Source organism: Vulpes lagopus, chromosome 9 (assembly GCF_018345385.1).
Source record: "Vulpes lagopus strain Blue_001 chromosome 9, ASM1834538v1, whole genome shotgun sequence".
Lineage (NCBI taxonomy): Eukaryota > Metazoa > Chordata > Mammalia > Carnivora > Canidae > Vulpes > Vulpes lagopus.
In genome coordinates this window covers 60,708,254-60,731,198 of record NC_054832.1, presented here as the reverse complement: position 1 = coordinate 60,731,198, position 22,945 = coordinate 60,708,254, and the positions used below count along the sequence as shown (strand labels likewise).

Below are 22,945 nucleotides of genomic sequence, written 5' to 3'. Positions count from 1 at the left end.
CAATATTGTTACCAGATGGCCTTACAGTGGCATCACCAAATGGATCTTTTCTGGAGCAGCCTATAATAGGATTCTAAAACACAGCTAATAATTCTCAAAGGGTTTAGTTAGCACTGATGCCATCTTACTTGGAGAGGTGGAGACTTACTGTATTTGAAGAGTTTTGGGTCTTTCTCAAAGGAACTGTTGGCTCCACTTGCAGGGAAATCACAGAGGCAATGGGGTAACAAATGAAAATGAAATCTTCCATTCAAAACATAATGTGGGCCACTTCCCAACCTCCCAGTCAAGCAAGTTCCCCTCTTTTCTATGAGAAGGGAAGCGGTTTTGGCTAAGCAAAGATGGAGATGGTGTGGATGAATGTAGGAGAGAAGGAGACAAACAAAGGGGGAAGAACGGAACAGAATTTCTATGCCCTACGTGCTGCTGATTCTCCCCGAAATGGAGCTCGAGTCTACAGTGAGGGCCTGAGGTTTGTTTTCATAGATTGAGCTTTATCTTCTTGGGCTCTCTCTTCTTGGCCTTGCTACCCTCATGCCTTCCAGTCTCCCTCGTCCACTAGACCCTTGCTCACGGGATGTTGTGGCTGAGTTCATTACTATAAGAACACATTCAGTTTCCATCTGAGCATTTCTGCATAATTTTGGGGAAATTCAAGAAGAGATAAGAAAAGGGAACAGAAAAGAAGAGCATAGTGCTTTAGGTCTCTGTTTCTTAATTTCCCTTCAAGAAATCTCATCAGTTGAGGTTTCATCAATGGGTGAGTAGCTTGGATTTTTGCCTGAGCTAATTAGATCTTGATATGCAGTTGCCAAGTTCTCTGGTTGGGCATGAAACCCGAGGACACAGGATCTAAATGAACTAAGTTTGTATTATTTTTCTATGTTCTTTTATTTCCAAAAATTTAAATCAAATTCACAGAGCTTTGAATAAAACAGTACACCAGCAAAGAAAATAAATGCACTGAAAGTGAAGAAAAGGAACCTGCTGTTTGATTTACATCATTTTATTAACGGGTTAGTCAACATTTACTCAGAGCCTACTGGGCACAGAATGTAATAGACGCGTGGGAAAACTGCAAAAGATACGGGAAGATATTTTTTCTGCCTGTAAAAATCCAACTAATTTAGTCTAATGAAAGACACCAACTAAAGACATCTGAGAACAGCTAAGAATACAAATAATGGGAACCTGGTGATGTTTGCTAAGGACACATTAGTTTCAGTTGTCCATGATTGCTAAAGGGCTGGTTCAATGAGTATATCCTTAGACCCATGTTGCAATGAAGCATTCCGCTAGGGGATGTTGTGCATCTCCCTGGCTAAAATCAATCTAACAGCAGACCTCACCTCTCTTAGTCACTACAGGAACATCCATCTAGCTGAATGTGGTGCCCCACAAGGGCTGATTTCATACCCATAATACCTGATTCTATTTAACTGATGACACAGTCGTGGCTGCTTGGGGATTTTTTTGCCACAGGCTCTGTGACTTTATCAGCTCAAGACACTTCTATCTCCTTTAAAGTCAGAGGAAACAGAAGTGACACTTCGCTCTGAAGACACCACTGGTAACACTCAGTCTCACTGAGCTATTTGGCCAGCTCACATTTTTGTGGATTTTATGTGAAATTAGGCGTCACTCCGGATAAATCTGATTTTTCAAGGGGAGTGTAGCTTCCTTATCTGTGCTTCCTGCTGGCAGAAATCTGGAAAGCTGCCAACAATCTGGCCAAGAACTCTGTTTTGAATGAGAACGTCTACAGGGTGCCTCCTGACTTGTCACTAGTGTTTCTGGATCCTTCAGGAACTGTTGTATTTAACTGCCAGTTCTTTTGTGTGGACTGCGTTTGAGGCCCACTGAGTGGCTCTGAGCAACGACTCTCAGAACACCTGTGTACAAGGACCGACTTTGTCTTAAATTCATTGTGAATCTATCTCTATCTATCTATCATCTATCTATCATCGATATCATCTATCATCAATATTTTTTTACAAATAATAATAAAATAAATAGAAAAATTCAGTGAAAAAAAATCCAAAGACATACAAAACACAAACTCATTTCTCTCCTTTTTTTTTTCTTCAATTCAGCAGACCTAAAACTATTCTGCCAAATTGCCATTAAAGTCCTAAATGCTTACTTAGTTTTTTGTACTTACCTCATTGTGGACTGGTTACAAGCAATTCACAGGACAGAAGAGGAACTGTTCCTTGGTTGTAGTTTGAGCAGCATCAGCTTAAAAGATGAGGGGGCTGTGAATTATTTTCAAAGTAGGAGCCTTTCAACTAATTGTTGGAGCACCAGACAGCAGACTCCTTTTAGTTGATTTCATGTAGCTTTTTATTCTGACTTAAATCAGAGCTTGCAACTGTGAAATCAACCATGTTTGTGAAATCTAAAAGCCAGTTGCTGTCTTTCTTGGCCTTCCAGCTGAGATGCAAGCTCCTCCTGGGCCCTCCCATTGAACTACTTAGTGTAATGTCTTCTCTCTTTTACTAAACTACAAGGTCTCCTTCTACAGCGCTCAATGATATGGGGAGGAGGAACAAAATGATAAAGTAATACTAAGTATATACTCTGGAAAACACACAAGCACTTTGCCTATCAGATTTATAAACATTGCTGAGAGTGTCCCAGGAAAATTAGCTCTCACCAGTCAGTGTCTTCACAGGAGAAAGAGTGGGGGGTAAAACAAGAATGGAGAGAAAAGATGCATATACTCAGTCACTAGAGTATATTTTGTGTGCAGTTACTTGTCTTGCCACTTCAGGCCTAGTGAGGGTGGGAATCATGCCTAGGTTATCGCTCCCCACACGATAGGCATAATGCTTGCAACTCAGTCCTGATAGCTGTTTAGTGACAGCCCGGCCACGACGACCATGTGACATGCAATCTTTTCTTTTCTCTCCTGATTTTTGCTCATAATCTTTTCATTCAACGAATTGGGTTTGACAGTGATGCTTAATTTTATTTGTTCATTGTCCATTCAACGGAGCCTGGGTGGCTCAGTCGGTTAAGTGTTTGCTCTTGGCTCAGGTCACAATCCCAGGGTCCTGGGATCCAGGTTGGTGTAGGGCTCCCTGCTCAGCCGAGAGTCTGTTTCTCCCTCTCCCTCTGTCGTTCCCCCCAGCCCTACCACCCCCACCCATGCTCGTGCTCTCTTTCATCAAACAAACAAACAAACAAACAAACAAAATCTTTTTTAAAAAGTCACTTGCAGTCACAAGAGCTGATATAATAGTAGTTAAAACTGAAACCAGGGGCCTGAGAAAGAGCTGCAAATGTGTGCCCAACCTTGGCAGGTTGGAGGGGTGCCCTGGGGCCTCATGCACGGGGTCTTGGAATGCCCGTGCACAGCCCCCAGCGAGGGGAGGGTGGGGGCAGTGTGCCCGCACCCCTGCCCCCCTCACCTGCACTTTGCCAGTTGGATCTTCTGCAGGCTGGGGTGGGGTGGTGGCTTGTGACTGCAAAACTGCCTCACAACCTCTTCCCCCCAAGCTGGGAGGCGTCCAACACCTGCTGCCCACCTGGGAGTTGAGGCCGCACAAGGATCCCACTGGATCCTTTTAGACCTTAGGTCCCTAAGTGAAAATGAGGCAGAGGGAACCTAGTAGCATCCTGTTGCTCTCCTCTGCGGGCATCCGACTTCCAGGGAAAGAATTCGACCAGCGTTTTGCAGTCTTTATTTTTTCTTCTTTGCAACTTCGGACGCTGCTGACACTCCCCCTTGAAGCCCTTTTGGTTGGTTTGCACAACCTCTAGCACCTCTTCACCTCTTTCCATTCCCTCTCAGGCTCCCTCAAGGCTGTGGTTTCAATGATTGCTCCTTACACATCCATGACCCCAGGCTGTGGGCTCAGTTTCTTTCAAGCCAGAGCGGTTGCCTTTTTCAGTGATTGATTGATTCATTAGCTCACCCATTCATTCATCATCCAACGTACAGGAAGCCTGAAGCAAATTCTCCTGATTCAAAACAGCCTCAAGGCTCAGGGGAGCCTTCTCTCAGAAACCAGACAGTCTGGTTCAAGTTCAGCCGTATACCTGAGGTCCTTAGTACTTGCCCCTGCTCTAGAACTTTCCTCACTGTTGATATTATTGTCTGGGATGTCTGCCTCTCACACTAGACTATGAGCCCTTGAAGGTAGGAACTGTGTTCTAGGAATTCTTGTAGACTCGTAATATCCAGAAAAAGGTCTATCGGTGTTATTGAATACATTAAAATACTTCCTATGCTATTTTACTTTACATGATTAATATTTTATAGTTTGTAGCTTTATCTTTGCAAAACTCTTTGGAAGGAAGAACACTGAAGATCAAATCAAATGATCCTCTTGCAAGGGTGTGTGGTGGAACACAGTGAGGAGCAGCCACTCGGTCAAAGACCCGTGTTCAAAGCTTGGCTTTGTCACTATGTCACTTCACCTTTCTGTAAAACAGGGCTAATAATCCTCCCTATTCATAGCTTCTTTTTTTTTTTTTAAGATTTTATTTATTTATTCATGAGAGACACACAGAGAGAGGCAGAGACACAGGCAGAGGGAGAAGCAGGCTCCATGCAGGGAGCCCGACGTGGGACTCAATCCCGGGTCTCCAGGATCACGCTCTAGGCTGAAGGCAGGCGCCAAACCGCTGCACCACCTGGGCTGCCATAGAGTTTCTGTGGAGGGTCAAAATAAGGTGGAGGAACACTTAAAATAATAATTGACACATGGTAAGACTTCAGTAAATGCTACCAATTTTTGCTGAATTTCATACAGTCAAAAAATTCACCACGTTTTTTAAATCCTTATTTTGTGTGCACTAAGAAGAATGCTGGTGATTATGACACGCCACTGATTGAAAAACCCACTCTTAATCCAGAGATGCTAACGTATAGGGGGAGAACATTTTAGAATCGATAAAGTACGACATTATTTTGCCTTAGGTAAAAAAAAAGATCACGGACAATAAAGAATGGGCTATGGGAGAGTATTTTGGGAACAGAGGTAGGAGAGGCTGGTCCTTTGCTATATGAGGATATAAAAATGCAAATATCATTTCTTCCATTTCAGATGCAAGATGCGAGCCACTGGAACCCTGCTGCACATGGGGGAAGATGAAGATAGAGTGTAATTAATACAAGCTCTCCTCTCAAGCACAGACATTTGCAGAGCTAAAGGAGGGTCGGAACAGGGGAGGAACACATCAAAACTAAGCTTCTCTGAAACGAGAAACAGTAATTGTAAAATAGCCTACATAACTGATCGCTTCAGGTTGTTCAGCAGTTGGTAATACCAAGAAGAAACAAATTGCTAATGCTTTTTAAGGCCAAATTCAGATCAATGGATGAAGCTCTGGACCTACATCCAACTCAGTGCTCCCCCCCACCCCCACCCCGGGCCATTCAGTGGCATCAAATCACAGTCCCGTGTGGGGCTTCTGTTTGGAATTTTGAACCTCAGTGTGTGAAATGTGAGAATACTATTTTAGATGCAAAGGCAGATCCTGGAACACAGCTGAAATAATCAATGCAAAAAAAAATCACAGGCTGAAAGTCTTTCCTTTAGTGGAGAATTTGCGACATTAGGTTTTAAAAAAAAAAAGGAACAAATGTCAAGGGCGGCTGGGTTAATGAGTACAGAGAGTACAGCTGCTCTTACCTCTGGAGACGAGAGCGCTGACGTGGATGGAGCGTGAGCGGAAAATTAGGGTGGTGATTGCAGCAGCCCCTAACGGGCACTTACTCCACATCAATAGATAATGGGGTGTGATTGGCACCGCCTGCTGAACAAGAGATGCTGGACGGTAATTAGAACGTTGGCCCTCGTCAAAATACGGTAAAACAAGGAGACCAGTGATTACTTAAACCTGAAGCTACAGTCCGCAAGATGGCTTTGCATTTTAAATTCTTTATTGTTTCAGTGTTTATTAAAACAACAAAAAAAACAACCCATAAGCCATACAAAATTAAGATGCTCTATAATAGAAGAAAACATGAGATGAGCCTGAGCTGTCTGAATAATGGCCAATGTTTAGAAATGTGCTTGCTCCATAAATTTCAATGAGCATCTCGGTGGAGTATTTCTTTTCAGAAAAAGATTTCTTTTTGGTAAATGGCTATCTCCGTATCTCCATCTTATTCCACTGTATCGTTTCTGCACTGAGGCAGAACTGACCCCCTTACCATAGTATCAACAGAGAAATGACTTCAAGGTGTGAACCGGGCTTTCTATTCACTGAGTGCAGTTATGTAAGTTTTTTTTTTTAAGATAAAGTTGAACCGAGGCTTGCTTCTTTTCCATTTTTTTAAAAAAAGATTTATTTATTTGAGAGACAGCACGAGTGTGTCCATGGGGAGATGCAGAGGGAGAGAGAGTCTTCAGCATGGAGTCTGAGGTGGGGTTTGATCCTACAACGCTGAGATCATGGTCCTGAGCCAAAACCAAGAACCAGTCACTCAACCGACTGAGCCACCCAGGCACCCCAAGCCTTGCTTATTTCTTTTGAATTTTTCAAAGCATCTTCTTCTTTTTTTTTTAATTTTTTAAATTTATTTATGATAGTCACACACACACACACAGAGAGAGAGAGAGAGAGAGAGAGAGAGGCAGAGACACAGGCAGAGGGAGAAGCAGGCTCCATGCACCGGGAGCCCAACGTGGGATTCGATCCCGGGTCTCCAGGATCGCGCCCTGGGCCAAAGGCAGGGGCTAAACCGCTGCGCCACCCAGGGATCCCTCAGTTTGTTTTCTATCATTAAGAGTCTCTTATGGTTTGTTTCCCTCTCTCTCTTTTTTAGCCTTTTCCCATATGTTCATCTGTATTGTTTCTTAAATTCCACATATGAATGAAATCACATGGTATTTCTTTCTCTGACTGATTTATTTTGTTTAGTATAATACACTGTTGCTCCATCCACATCATTACAAATGGCAAGATTTCATTCTTTATGATGGCTGAATAATAGTCCATTGCATCTTCTTTATCCATTCATCAGTCAATGGACACTTGGGTTCTTTCCATAGTTTGGCTACCATTGAGTAATGCTAGGCTATAAATATTGGGTTGCATATATCTCTTCGAATCAGTATTTTTGTATTGTTTGGGTAAGTATCTAGTAGTGCTATCGTTGGGTCATAGGGTAGCTCTATTTTTAACTCTTTGAGGGACCTCCATACTGTACTTCAGAGTGGCTGCACCAGTTTGCATTCTCATTACAGTGCACAAGGGTTCTTCTTCCTCTGCATCCTCGCCAACATCTGTTGTTTCCTGTGTGGTTAATTTTAGCCGTGGAATTCACTTTTTAAAAACCACACTTAATTTTTTATTCTTCATGTACTTAGCATATTTTGCCTAAGTAATAAAGTAATAAATGACCTGTATCTTATAGTTTTATTTGTTGTGAGTGAAATCAGCAAGAAAGAGAAAAGGACCACTCTAATTGGTCAGGAGGTCACTACTAACCTAAATTAGTCAGGTAAAATTGCATTTAAAAAATTATTCTTGGGGTACCTGGGTGGCTCAGTGGTTGAGCATCTGCCTTTCGCTCAGGGTGTAATCCCGGGGTTCTGGGATCAAGTCCCACATTGGGCTCCCCATGGGGAGCCTGCTTCTCTCTCTACCTATCTCTGCCTCTCTCTGTGTCAGTCTCTCATGAATAAATAAATAAAATCTTAAAAAAATATTCTCTAATTGTGCTCATAAAAAAGTTTGATCATAGTTTTTCATATTTGATGAAGGAAAAAATGATTACTCCAGAAGTCAGTCATTAAGTAGACAACAGAGTAAGGAACTTAGTCTTCAGATTTTAGTCCATTTCGTCCATTATCCACACTTATGTATATATGCCCCCCCCCCACACACACTGTTAACAGCCAGTGCTTCTGGTCCATTTGCTGAATTGCAATTTGTAGGACATTTTATGAGATTAGTTCAAGTATATTGATAAACATAGCTTGGAATACACTCTTTTCTTATTCCAGGTAAATATTCTTATTTACCTGATGGACTTTGATACTTCCCATTAGAAAGTAAGGGAACTCCAAGCAACTAAAAATTCTCTAGAAGTTGTACACACCATCTAAATGAAATTATGGTTTCATAAACCCTAGGTATCTGATTTAAAAAAAATCGTTCTTTAGAAACTATACATGCTCTTTGCTGCTTTTATAATTGTTGGATCACCATAAGTGTAAATGATTCAGTATATACTTGGATGTTTGATTTATGAACTTTTGTGATGGATAAGCATGCTTGCAGTCTTGCAATGATTAAATGGCTGTAATGTTGGCTTGAACATCTCATGCAACTTTATTGGCCTGCCTACTGAAGAGTAACAACCATGAAACACTGTACTTGCATTAGAGAACATGAGTGCTCAAAACCTTGTATAACGGATCATATATGGAGAAGCAGCAACAATTAAAATTACTTAATATTATTAGCCATTTCTTTACTGTGTTTTTCACAACCTTAGGAACTGACAACTAACACTCAGTGAGCATCAGGCATGGAGCTATGCACAATTTATATGCACTATCTTAGTTTGCAGAACTACCTTGTGGGGTAGCTGCTATTAGGTATCTCAGGAAACTGAGACACAGACATGAGACCACACAGAGTTATCAGTGAAGGAGTCAAGATTCAGACTCTGGTCTACTATTCTTACCATTAAGTGCTTATTAATGTTAACAAAAATCAACAAAGTTATTACTTTAATTGGTTGAAGTTTGGAATGTTTTGTTTTTTTGGCTCACTTACCCTCAAAGTTACTAATAGTCATGATTTAGACGGTGTGATGGACCTAAAGTTTTTAATTTTTTTTTTTTCTGATTATTTTTGTTTTCAGGACATCTAAGTGTTTGGTTTCAGCTTTAAGCAAACACAATTATTTTCACTAAGAATAGTTAGGCTAGACAAATTGGCTTAGCCTTTTCCTGAATGGTATTGAATAAAGCTGGTTAATGTGTGGCATGTAGATACCTAGTAGAGCACTTTTTGTAAAGCAAATCATGCTTAAATACAGGACTAGTTTGTCTTTGTAAGTACTAGCTCTCTGCTGTCTTCACAAGCTAGAGCAAAGCCACGGAGATGTGTCGCTTTCTGTAGGTGGCTAATAGCTTTTAAAAAGTGCTCAGTAACTAGATTAACAAGGCACTATTATTATGAACTTGTCTTCTTGCCTCATTTCATCCTAGGGGATTGAGCTGTATTTCCGGTTTCTAAAGCACCTAGAGACTCAGTCCAATCCCATTCACTCTCTTCATGTCCTGGCTTACTAGTCTTTCATTTTCCCAACTAATACTTGCTAATGACTGCTTTAAAATTCCCAAACCTGCCTTGTATTGAAATTTTACAGTAGATGATTCTTAATGAATCACCTATCACACAGCAAGGGTGATCTTTGGAAAGAACCATCTGTTTAAGCATTACCCTAGAGTTTCCTTCAGGGTTACTTTTGAAATCATTCCTTTAAAAATGTAAAAAAGGTGGGCACTCCCTATGGGCTGCAGCCTGCATGTCCCGCAGCCTCAGTCTCCCGTGGTCATCTCCTCCAGGCATGGCAGAGGGCCTCGCCTCATTATGGTGGCAGCGTGGCACAGCACTCTCAACTTTTTTTTTTTTTTTAAGATTTTATTTGTTTATTCATTAGAGACACACACACACACACACACACACACACACACACACACACACACAGGCAGAGCCACAGGCAGAGGGAGAAGCAGGCTCCATGCAGGGAGCCCGATGTGGAACTCGATCCCAGGACTCCAGGATCACACCCTGGGCCAAAGGCAGGCGCTAAACCGCTGAGCCACCCAGGGATCCCCAGCACTCTCAACTTCATGCTCCACATTGAAACTGATGGTGAGACCATTCTAAAAGGCCTCCAGTCCGTTTTCCAGGAGCAAAGGATGACAGAGTCTACCCAGCGGGCAAGACCATGGTTATTTAGCAACCTACATAAACAAAAATGGTAGCTTTGCCAATTTGAGAATTACCCGTAGGGATTGGTGGTGTTGGACCTTGGGTTATGATGGCAATTCACAGGGCCAAGAAGTTGACAGTCTTTTGAACAAGGTAGAAGAAAGAATGAAAGAACTGAGGACAGTATTGGGCAGGGGAAATGATTACCACCCACAGTTTGAGGAGAGGCCATAGACAGATACTGGCCCACAGATACAGGCCCAATGGTGGCCTGCTTTTTTCTGACGTAAGTAAATAATGTATGATGAAGATTTACCTTATAGAACATTAAAATCCTACATTTGAAGCAATTTGGAAATATTCTCAATCTTAGTGGGGGTGTTAACCCAGCAGAGAGTGATTTGGGAATATGTAGGCCATCATGGGTGGTGGAAAAGACTACAGTGGCAAAAACCCACTGATTCTAGGGGGTGGAGATGGGGGCATATTATGTGAAATTATCAAACTGAAACCAAAGGTGGTCACTATGGTACAGAGTGACTCAAATGATGGTCCATGGATGTGAGAAATACAAGCGAGGGATGCCTGGGTGGCTCAGTTTTTGAGCATCTGCCTTTGGCTCAGGTCGTGATCCCAGGGTCCTAGGATTGAGTCCCGCGTCAGGCTCCCCTCAGGGAAACTGCTTCTCCCTCTGCCTAGGTCTCTGCCTCTCTCTCATGAATACATTAAAAAAAAATGCAAAAAATGTAGTGATGCCTGAGACCATCTTAAAGGAGACTGGTCTCAGTTTCTAGTAGAAGACTGTATTCCAGTGCTGAAGAGATGCCAAAGAAGGGAGAGACTGTGATTATGTGATTAATGATTTGAAAGCCATTCCAATCTACATCTCCAGAAGATTCCACATGGGAGTTTCTCAGACTGATTCTTGACCTCTCAATCAAAGTACTGAAACAAGATGGGAAACGTATTACACAGAATAACTGTCAATTTGACGAAAGCCCTGTCACTCCCTGAACCTCTTGGGTGCCAGTATTGTCCTTTGGGATTCTGAGATCGGCTCTTCCAATCACTTGGAATGTGGGTATTTTTCAGTTTGCAAGAAAGCTGAACCTTGAAGACCAGTATCTCCTAATCATGTGTGCAGTAAAGAGCCCTCCTGACCTTCATCTGCTGTGCATGCATGACATTGACATGATTCATGCAGTTGTGAATTCCTTCGTTTTAATTATTTTTAATTAAAAAGCAAATGGAAAAACTATTTTGATGAGGTAGGGTGCTACTTTTTAAAAGTCAGCTGAAGGATGATTACATAGCACAAGCAAAGGCTGCTAAATGCATGGAACCCATAGAATGTGATATATGTTACTTTTTTTAATGTGTGGGCTTTTTTTTTAGTTTGGTAGATTTCAAATTTGGTCGTTTGGAGGCGTGAACATCATCGTTTTGTCCTGGAGGAAAGTTCTTGATGGTATTTCTTTCCCAAGGAATTGACTTAGATATTAAAATTTGGTGCTTAGAAGAGAGTTAAGAAAAAAAAATAGCAACGCTTTGAATAAAATTGTGAGAAAAAAATGCAAATTGTGAGAAAAAAGATTATTAATACAACTATCACTTAAAAACAAATTTTTATTGTTGTCCATATGTAGACAGGCAGTAGAACTAGTTTTCAGTGAAAACCTTTAGAAACACCTTGCAGACACAAGGTGTCAATGGCTATTGCTAACAAAATGTGCAACTAAAAATTTCTCCTGTTTCTTTACCTATAGAAACTTTGTTTCAGGATTGGTTCTGATTTTGACTGTGTGGAGTTACTGAATTTTAGAAGAATGCACTTAATACTTTTGTTCCACCTGGACCACCAAGCATATTCTAAAATACAGGCAAAAAGGCATTTACAGAAACAAGGACTGAATCCCCAAATGGCAAAGCAACTAGTTCAAGGTTACTCAATGAGTCTGACAGCTGTCCTGGGTCATGGTCCTACAGGCTTGCCATCAGGCTTCAAAGGTGACCTGTGGTCGGGTGATAGTAACACACCCTGCACGATCTGGAGGTCAGTAAGGACTTTCCTGAAAGCATTTGGGGCGAGGGGATTTAGAGCTTATATAATTAACAATTATACTTGTATATATATGTGTGCCTATAAAGTTTTAGCTACATATAAAAGAGTTTTTCTTTTCCTAAACCTATAGTGTATGGAATAGAACACAATGCTGTTAGGTAATTCCATAGAAAGAAGTTTCCCCAGCCCAGAAAGTTGAGACACATTCATTGCATGTTATATCCCCACTGCAAACATTCTTGGTGCATCACGAAGCATATTTACATATAAAGGGTTGAAAAGTCCTGTAGTAAAGAAACACCTTTAACTCAGTAGTCTCTGAATTTGGTTACTAACCATTTTTCCCTCAATAGCTCTCATAAATTATATGAAACTAATCCTCTTTTTTTTTGCAGAATACTTTTTTTTGGAAAGGCTGTTCTTTTTTTAAAAAAGATTTCATTTATTTATTCATGAGAGACAGAGAGAGAGAGAGAGAGAGGTAGAGACACAGGCAGAGGGAGAAGCAGGCTCCATGCAGGGAGCCTGATGTGGGACTTGATCCCAGGACTCCGGGGTCACACCCCGAGCCAAAGGCAGATGCTCAACCACTGAGCCACCCAGGCGTCCCGGGAAAGGCTGTTCTCAAGGTCTATCAAGATTATGCTCTTTAAACATGGTACATTTTAATGAGATTAAATCTTAAACAGCATAAAAACTTGCCAACAATAAAGAAAACGTCCAGGATACAGCTTGTGAAAGTAAAAATTTTATTTTGATTGATTTCTCAATGTATAGTTCAATATAATGCCAGTTTTTATTGGCAAAAATTTGGTTCCACTGAAACTCCATGATGCTACAGAGAGCTACTACTTTTTCCAGGAAGTAAGTAAACAGCTGGAAATAGAAAGCACAACTTTCTTGCAGCATGGCAACTTATTAAACTGCAGACCTAACAAGCCTGCAACTTTTATACTAAAAATGGCACAAACATGAGCTGGTGACAAAAGTGAGAAACGGAGAACAAGATGTGAACACCAAAAGGAGCAGTATAGGTACTGTGAAGACAACAAAAAAACCAAATATAGCTATAAGAATTTTTAAGGATAATTATAGAAAAGGGAACCAAATGTTTTACTCAAATGTTTTTTAGAGCCTTTCTGTAGAGATACAAATATATATATATATATTTATCCAAAAATATGTTTTATACAGATAAATGCTTCTCAATTAAAGATGGGACCAAAGCTATAGTTATAACATAAAGCACTGTCTTTTGTAAGACTATTTATCCAACTGAATTTTCAATTTCTTTAAGATTAGTGCAGTAAATGTTTCCAAATATAATTACCCGACATTCTTTTATAGATATAAATTAAGTAGGCATTATTTTTAAAAAGGGTTTGCAGGTTAAGCAATATTTTTCTAAGATGCTGTGCATATCGACCTTATAAGCCCCATTAAGAATCATTATTAATAAACATATCAAAAAGGGCTATAGTCATATTTGCTTCTTTATAGTAAATATTTAATTTTCTGATTTCCAGTTTACAAGTGTTGAAAATGCACAAGAAAGGATTTTACTTCACAGGTACTTTTATGTTCATATATTTTTGATTCAATATATATGGCAATAACTCTCCACACATTGTAACCAATAGTATGTTGTTGTTTTTTTAAAATGGGGATGTAACATTAACAACCATTACCTATAAAATAAAGCACACAATTATTATAGTGAATTTACAAATCTTTTTTCCCAGGTGTAAAGACTACAAAAATTCCTAAAAATTAGAGAACACTGAAAACATATTAAAGTTTGACTTCCAACTGTATAGTATTTCCATTTTACCCTGAAAGATAACTTAAAAAATATGACCTTGCTGGAAGAGGCCATCTTGCTAATATAAAAAATTGGTGAGAGCAAGAAATTTTATCACTGTTATGTAGAATTTTTGTAAATAGTTCTCTCTCCAAATCATTAGAAAAACGTTCAAAGATAAAAAACAAAATAAAATATGGTGGTGGTCCCTAAACTATTTTGAAGGCAGGTAGCTTAGTCTAAGCTAAAATATTTTTCTCACTCATAGTAATCATCCTTCCCTCAAATGCCCTTTAAAAAAATGCATGAAACAACAGTACAATAGCAAGAATCAAAGAGCACAAACTGTATTTTCAAGGACAGAAAAAATCTCTAGTGCTGAAAGATATAGTAAAAAGCAGATTTCTTTGGGGACATTAATCAATTAGATTATAATTCATTATGAAGATTTCTCTTTTCTATTACGGGGAGAGTCAGCTCCATTTGAAGTTACTGTTCCATTTACACCATTTTCTGAAAAGAGAAAAGAATCAGTGTTACTGTCTTTAATAAAGAAATCCAAATTAATATCATCTTTATAAATAAAAGTACCTTCAGAAAAGTAAGTTTAAAAATCTAATAAATATCTGAATACCCTTAGGTAAAACTTATTTAGCAGTAATTAATCTTTACCAGTATTTAACCAATCATAAAATCTGGTAACATGTTAAACACAATGAACTAAAAGTAGCAAATTTTTAAAGATTTTATTTATTTATTTGAGATGGGGGGGAAAGGGGACACAGGCAGGACAGAGGGAGAAAGAATCTGAGGCAGACTCTGCACTGAGCACAGAGCCCAATGTGGGGCTCAATCTCACAACCATGAGATCATGACCTGAGCTGAAACCAAGAGTCATGTGCTTAACCGACTGAGCCACCCAGGTGCGGGCGGAAGGAAGGAAGGAAGGAAATTTACTTTACTTACTTACTTACTTACTTACTTATTTATTTATTTATTTATGACAGATTGAGAGAGAGGCAGAGACACAGGCAGAGGGAGAAGCAGGCTCCATGCAGGGAGCCTGACACGGGACTCAATCCTGGGATTAATATATTAATTACATCTCAATTAAAAATAAAGCATTACTACTGAAAGCAGAAAAAAGTGGCAGAAGACAGAATACTCTAAAAAACAATTATAAGAATTTTAAAATAGGGATCCCTGGGTGGCGCAGCGGTTTGGCGCCTGCCTTTGGCCCGGGGCGCGATCCTGGAGACCCGGGATCGAATCCCACATCAGGCTCCCGGTGCATGGAGCCTGCTTCTCCCTCTGCCTGTGTCTCTGCGCCTCTCTCTCTCTCTCTCTCTCTGTGACTATCATAAATAAATAAAAATTAAAAAAAAAAAAAAAAAAGAATTTTAAAATAGTCTTAAGAGCAGTGCTTTTGGTAGCAATAAACAATCTTTTCTCATTTGTCTGGAAACAAAGTTTTTGGGGATATGTTTCCTTACAAGACATAATAAAGTCAGTGTTTAGGATAACTCTTTTTTTTTTTTAAATTTAATTTTATTTATTTATGATAGGCACACAGTGAGAGTGAGAGAGAGAGAGAGGCAGAGACATAGGCAGAGGGAGAAGCAGGCTCCATGCACTGGGAGCCTGACGTGGGATTCGATCCCGAGTCTCCAGGATCGCGCCCTGGGCAAAAGGCAGGCGCAAAACCGCTGCGCCACCCAGGGATCCCTAGGATAACTCTTATGTTTAGGAGTGTTATATGGCTGCCTTCTTCAAGTTATGATGGAGATACCTATCTATTGATCAATTGATTGATTTATAGCTAATGTCAGACTAATCTTGCCTTCAAAAATATTCATTGAAGTTGGAATACAAAAATGGCTGTTTGAAAGGAAAAAACAACCCAAGGCTGCTGTGTATTCTCCCATAAGGTATTTGCCAATTACTTGAATGTGCACGCATGAAGCAAGACTCAGAGAAATTAAACAGAAACCAACTCCTATGCAAGTACAAAGCTAAACAGAGTACTGATTAGTTTCATAAAGACAGGAAGAAAAAAATTTGAATCTACAGTCAGAGAAGACAGACTGTACTAACGGTTGACTTTCTAGGAATGAGGGCAAACTAGAAATAGATAAGCTTTGACAGGACAGAAGGATCTACCCATATTCAATCCAGAGCCTCTATAAAGTCACTAGAACCTATATACATTTTTACATTAAATGTCCAGTATTCAATTAAAAATTACCAGGTATTCCAGAAAGCAAGACCAAATGACTAAAAGCTAAGAAAGAAATATATCAGGAATAGATCTTTGCTCTTTTCAGCAGCACTCAAGAGCATCTATTGAGACAAGTGGTACAAGCCCTGCAAGATGAGGGGCAAGAGAAAGCTCTACTACAAGAAGCACATGTATGAGCTAGGATGCTCTACCACATACACACAGGCCCAATCTGGGGAGGCAAGAAGAAATACCCTGCCTTGAGGCTGGATGTGGGGAACTTCTCTTGAGGGCTGAGTGTTATAAGTACCAGGAAGGAATTATCAGATATTGTCTACAAAGCATCCAACAATGAATTAGTCTACACCAAGACCCTGATAAGGAATTGTACTGTGCTCATTACAGCGCACAGTATTATGGTATGCGTCCCACTATGTACTACCTCTGGGCTGCAAGAAGGGGGCTAAGTTGACTCCTAAGGAGGAAGAGATTTTAAACAAAAAAGAATCAAAGAAAATTCAGAAGAAATATAATGAAAGAAAAAAGAATGCCAAAAATCAACAGTTTTTTGGAGGTGCAGTTCCATCAGGGCAGGCTTCTTGTGTGCACTGTTTGAAGACCAGGCCAGTGTAGTGTGGCTGAGCAGATGGCTATGTGCTAGAGGGCAAGAAGCTAGAGTTCTATTTGACGAAAATCAAGGTCCAGAAAGCAATAAATCCTCCTCCCTCCTCTCTTCGACTCATATAATAAAGGTGTTTACTGTTGAAAAGAAAGGAAAGGAAAAGGAAGGAAAAGAAAAGAAAAAGATCCTCAGGTGATCTATATCTGGAGTTATCAAACAGGGACATTAAAAGAACAATGAGTAATATAAATAAATGAACAGATGGAGAATTTCACAAGATAACTAAAATCTTTAATCCTAGAACTGGAAAATATAGTACCTGAAAATACAGACTTAATAAATAAATTTAATAGCAGATTAGGCATAACAAAAGAAATCAGTGAACCAGAAAAAATACTTAGATTGAAATTTAGAAAGAAGGGATGAAAAATGCAGAAGGCATGAAAAGATATAAGACAGGTATAAGGGATCCCTGGGTGGCGCAGCGGTTTGGCGCCTGCCTTTGGCCTAGGGCGCGATCCTGGAGACCCGGGATCGAATCCCACATCGGGCTCCCGGTGCATGGAGCCTGCTTCTCCCTCTGCCTGTGTCTCTGCCTCTCTCTCTCTCTCTCTGTGACTATCATAAATAAATAAAAATTAAAAAAAAAAAATTTAAGACAGGTATAAGAGTTTAACACATATGTTGGAGTCCCAGAAGGAGAGAGAGAGAATGTGGCAAAGAATATATGAAGAAGTTATGGTCAAGAATTTTCCAAAATGATGAAAGAAGCCAAGCCAAGATTCAGGAAGCTCTACATGACAGAGAACAGGATAAATACACAGAAAATCATACTCAGGCACATCATAGTATAACTGCCAAAAAACAAAGACAATAATTATTAGATTGGATGAAAACAATTAAATCCAATTATATACTACTTAAAAGAAATGCGATTTACATTTAAAGGCAAAAAAGGTTTAAAGTAGAGAAATACAGAAAAGATACATCTTAACATTTTACCAAAAAAAAAAGTTGGTGTAGCTAAATTCAGACATTTACTAGAGATGAAGATGGACTTTCTATAAGAGAAAAGGACAAATTCAACAGGAATTTGTAACCCTAGATTTAGATGTACCTATAATACATGTTCAAAATATTTAAAGCAAAAACTTATATAAGCTACAAGGAAATGTCGTATCTCCTGCAATAACTGATTGAACAGAACTCCATCTACCAAATCAGTAAAGATATAAAAGATTGAATAATACAACTAACAAATCTGACCTGATATACAGCATAATACCCAACAGATTCAGAAAACACATACTAAAAAAAATAAAATAAAATAAAGATTTTATTTATTGAGAGAGAGAGAGAGAGAGAGAGAAAGAGAGGCAGAGACACAGGCAGAGGGAGAAGCAGGCTCCATGCAGAGAGCCGGATGTGGGACTTGATCCACGGTCTCCAGGATCATGCCCTGGGTTGCAGGCAGCGCTAAACCACTGCGCCACCAGGGCTGCCCAGAAAACACATACTTTAGAAGTCTAAACAGAATATTTACCAAAACTGAACACCTGGCTGAGCCATAATGAAAGTCTCAACAAATTCCAAAGAATTGAAATAATTCAGGAACAAAAAGAAAACTAGAAAATGCCCATGTAGTTGTAAATTAAACAATGCATTAATATATGATGTATGGGTCAAAGAAGAAATCAAATTGGAATTGTAATATCCTGAACTGAATGATAATGAAAAAGACATACCAGAATTTGTGAAATTCAATTAAAGCACTGCTGAAAGGGAAAGTTTGTCTTTAATTGCAAGTAATTCATGAGATGGGCAGAAAATCAATGATGTAAAGATCCATCTCAAGAAGGTAAACCACAAATAACAAAACAGCAAATCAAGACCAAAAAAAGGGAAATAGGAACAGAAATCAATGATATGACTAAGAAAATCAACGAAAAAAAGCTCATAAATGTTAGTTCTTGGCTGATGGCAAAAAGAGACAGAAGGGCATAAATTACCAACACATGAAATAAAGTATAACTGTTCTACAGAAATTAATAAGAGGGCAGTATGAATAATTTTACCAATACACTTGCGAAGTTAGATGAAATGGACAAATTCCTTGAAAAACACATTTCAGAAGAGACACAATAAAGAATAAAAACCTGAATAATCTTATCTATTAAAAAATGTAAATCTATAGGTAAATATCCTACCCTAGAGAAGATTCTAAGCAGCTTCACTGGTAGATTCTTCTAAACATTTAGGTAAGAAATAATGCTGATATCACACAAAGGATAAAACTGCTCAATACTTTTTATAAAGTCACCATAACCCTGATACCAAGATCTGATGAAAATACAGCAAAAACATAAACAGGCTAAATGGAGGCCGAATTTTTATATGAACACAAGTGTAAAAATTCTAACAAAATACCAAAAACACCAATCTACTAAAAATGATGTATTATCATCAGCAACTTGAATTTATGCCAGAAATGCAAGATTGGTTTTACATTTGAAAATAAATGTATTACAAAAAAATACACATCAATATCCATTATGAATACAGATATAAAAATGCTCAATAAAATACTAGCAAACCAAATCAAACAACATCTAAAGAGAATTATATACCGTGACCAAATGGGATTTATCTCAGGAATACATTGTTGGCTTAATGTTCAAAAATCAACTAATAGTAATACATGATATCAATAATATGTAGGACAAGAACTATTTGATGATCTCAGGAGATGCAGAAAGTGCAAGCAACAAAATCTAATATCCTCTCATGATAAAAACACTAACAAACTAGAAATAGAAGGGAACTTCCTTAAGCTGATAAAGGCACTCATGAAAACCCACAGGTAACATCATTAATGGTAAAAGATGGATGCTTTCCTAATATCAGGGGAAGATGAGGATATTTGCGCTTACCACTTCTACTTAACATTGTTTTGGAGACTCTAGCTAAGGCAATTTGTCAAGAATATGAAATAAAAATCATCCAGATTGGGGATCCCTGGGTGGCGCAGTGGTTTAGCGCCTGCCTTTGGCCCAGGGCGCGATCCTGGAGACCCGGGATCGAATCCCACGTCGGGCTCCCGGTGCATGGGCCTGCTTCTCCCTCTCCCTCTGCCTGTGTCTCTGCCTCTCTCTCTCTCTCTCTCTCTGTGTGACTATCATAAATTAAAAAAAAAAAAAATTAAAAAAAAAATTAAAAATCATCCAGATTAAACAGGAGGAAGTAAAACTATTTCTATCTACAGATGACATGAAAATGCAAAGGAATCCACTAAAAAAACCCCAGTACTAAATAATAAACATAGAAAGTTCAGCAATGTTGCAGGACAAAAGATCAATATGGAAAAATCAATTGTGTTTCTATATAGTGGCAATAAATAATACAAAAATGAAATTAAGAAAGATAATTCTGTTTAGAATATCGTCAAAAAAAGAATAAAATACTTAGGAATAAAAAGAAGTACAAGACTAACATACTGATAACTATAAAATTTAACTAAAAGAAATGAAAGGAGAATCTAAATAAATGGAAGGACATTTATGATTCTTGACAGATTCAAAGTAATCTATATGAAAAGCCCAGCTGGCTTTTGGAGAAATTGACAAGCTGATCCTAAAATTCATGCGGAAGTGCAAGGGACCCAGAATAACCAAAGCATGAAGAAACCTAACAAAATGGAGGACTCACACTTCCTGATTTCAATACCAACTAGAAAGCAACAGTAATCAAGACCGTGTGGTACTGGCATAAGAATAGGCATACAGATTAACAGAATAGAACTGTCCAAAAATAAATTCCTACTTTTTGATCAACTGATTCCTCTCCCCATTGAAAACAAGTTATTTATTTGCCCTGTAAGCAGCTGATCAACTGATTTTCAATGAGAATATCAGGGTAACTCAATAGAGAAAGGTTAGTCTTTTCAACAAATGCTGCAGGGGACAACTGGATATCATATGCAAAAACAATGAATATAAAATGGTGCAGCCACTTTGGATATCAGTTTAGCAGCTCCCCAGCAAATGTTAAATATACAGTTACCATTTGACCTAGCCATACCATACTGTTCCTAGGTATATACTCAAGAGAGCAAAAACAGGTGTTCAAACAAAAACCTGTACATAAATGTTTACGCAGCATTATTCATATTAGCTAAAGAGTGGAAACCCAAATACCCATCAACTAATAAGTGGATAAACATAATCTGGTATATTTACACAATGGAAAAAGTATTTGGATATAAACAGGAATAAACTATTGGTATTTACTACAACATGAATAAACCTTAAGTACATGCTAAGTGAAAGAAACCAGTCACAAAGGATCACAATATATATATGTCATGTCCAGAAAAGGCCAATCCACAGAGACAGAAAATAAATAAGCTGAAACATGTACTTTAAAGGGTGAACTTTATGGTATGGTATGTGATTTAGATCCCAACAAAGTGGTTATTATCACTGAAAGTAGTTAATCTAGGCAAATGCAAATATATGCCATATTCATAGGCTAAAGTGTTCAATTCTCCTTGAAATGATCTACAGATTCGATGTAATTCCAATCTAAAATCCCAGCATGATTTTTTTTTGGGGGGGGGAGGTAGAAATTGACCAAGATGTACTAAAATTTATATGAAATGAGCAAAGGCCCAAGAACTGCTGAGACTAGCTTGAGTAGGATAGGGCTAGAGGACATAAACTATCAAATATGAAGACTTTTAAGGAGCAAATCAGAGTTGATATATTTTTTAAAACTGGAACTTCTGTTTTACAATTTCAAGTATAACAACAACTACAAGTTGAAAAAATTACTGCGATGTCAAAGTTTTTTCAATTAAAAGCAAGACAGAAAAGAAAGAGGTTAGGTGCAGGTTCAGAAATGAAGGATCAAGCAATCAAGTTACAGAAAAAGCTGTTCTACTTGGGACTAAAGGCAGATGGGAAGGGGCTAAAAAGAGGTTTTGTTTTTTAAATATGAGTAAGATACCTGAAAGCACAAACTACTTCTTGCTAGGTTAGTTATTCACTACTTAAATGGCCAAAAATATTGGTCTAATGAAAAGCTTGGGAGAAAGAATTTTGGGGACAGCTTTTGGGGAATAACTGACTCCAGGGAATCAACCATCTGTCAAATGGGATAAGTTTTGTGTTGCCTCTGATTTTGCTAAAAACAGAGTAACATTTTCTTTATAAGATTTTAGGGGTACCTGGGTGGCTCAGCTGGTTAAGCTTCTGACTCTTGGTTTCAGCTCAGGTCATGATCTCAGGGTTCAGAGACTGAATCCTTGCTGGGCTCTGCACTCAGCACAGAGTCTGCTTGTCCCTCTCCCTCTGCTCCTCCCCCTGCTCATTGCTCTAATTAAAATTTTTTAATTTTTAAATTTTGATTATTTTAAATTAAGTTTAGAATAAGGCCCCATAACATTTTTTAAAAAATGTTTTCTATTTCAGCTTTTCCGCTGCTTACTGAATACAAACCTGTTCCTTTTCTAGAAGACCTGCCTTTAGTCACTGTTGGTTTCTTCTTCACAACTGGTGCCTGAAAAGTAGAATGTTCCCTCCACCTCCGAAGCTGAAAATTAATGAACTTCCACATCATGAATGCTTGGGTAATGCAAATGGATGCCAGGACAGCAATTCTGATAATAAATAAGGTTAAAAAGCAAAAAAAAAAAAATTAGAGTATATTATTGCAATGCCATTGAATGAGGTATTCTATCCTGCATTGATAGTATTAACTTGGTGCTAAATTCCCACTGGTGATACGATTACATTAATAAACAATGATTTCATTAATGGTTAATTTCTAAATTCAAAGAGATCCTTTAGTATTTCATCTGAGACATGTGCTACTGCAGGTTTGAAATCCAATGACAGTGTTCCCCCCATATTTGTCTATTTTTTAAAGTTGATTTACATCATAAATGGATAATATATATTATATAGCAGTAAAAAGTGAGAAAAATGTTAAATTGACCGTACCTTACAGCTAACACATTAAAGTTCCCAGCACTGAAATCCAGTTTCTGATTCTCTGCTCTTGCAAGGCCAAAGCCAACAGTGAGTACTGAAAGAATTAAAGTCAGAAGTCTTCCCAAAACAAACAGAACTGCCCACAGAGAAAACCTGGAAGAAAAATGTCCCAAATCAAATTGATTAAATTGTAAAGATATGAAAATATTCTAATAGGATCAGATTCCTATTAAGTAAATGCGTATTAAAACATTTCTTATTATTCTGCAAAAAAGATCCTGAAGTATAATGTTTGGGATATGCTATATATTACATTCTTGAAGATACATAACATAGCTTATAT

The 22,945-nt window shown here is 38.5% G+C and overlaps 1 protein-coding gene and 2 pseudogenes across 3 annotated transcripts in view; 2 read left to right on the top strand and 1 right to left on the bottom strand.

The window, feature by feature from the left end:
• The first annotated feature begins 341 nt into the window (after positions 1-341).
• On the top strand, positions 342-10,960 carry LOC121498616 (annotated as a pseudogene).
• A 1,743-nt stretch (positions 10,961-12,703) lies between these two features.
• Positions 12,704-22,945, bottom strand: part of TRAM1 (translocation associated membrane protein 1) — a 33,820-nt gene continuing 23,578 nt past the window's right edge. For all 3 annotated transcript variants that reach the window (XM_041769386.1, XM_041769384.1, XM_041769385.1), the window contains 3 exons: positions 22,612-22,755; positions 22,108-22,268; positions 12,704-14,285 (listed from right to left, as the gene is read on the bottom strand). In XM_041769386.1, coding sequence (XP_041625320.1) covers positions 14,212-14,285; positions 22,108-22,268; positions 22,612-22,755 — 379 coding nt within the window. In that variant the 3' untranslated portion in view covers positions 12,704-14,211. The remainder of the gene's footprint in view (positions 14,286-22,107; positions 22,269-22,611; positions 22,756-22,945) is intronic.
• Positions 15,541-17,089, top strand: LOC121498956 (annotated as a pseudogene).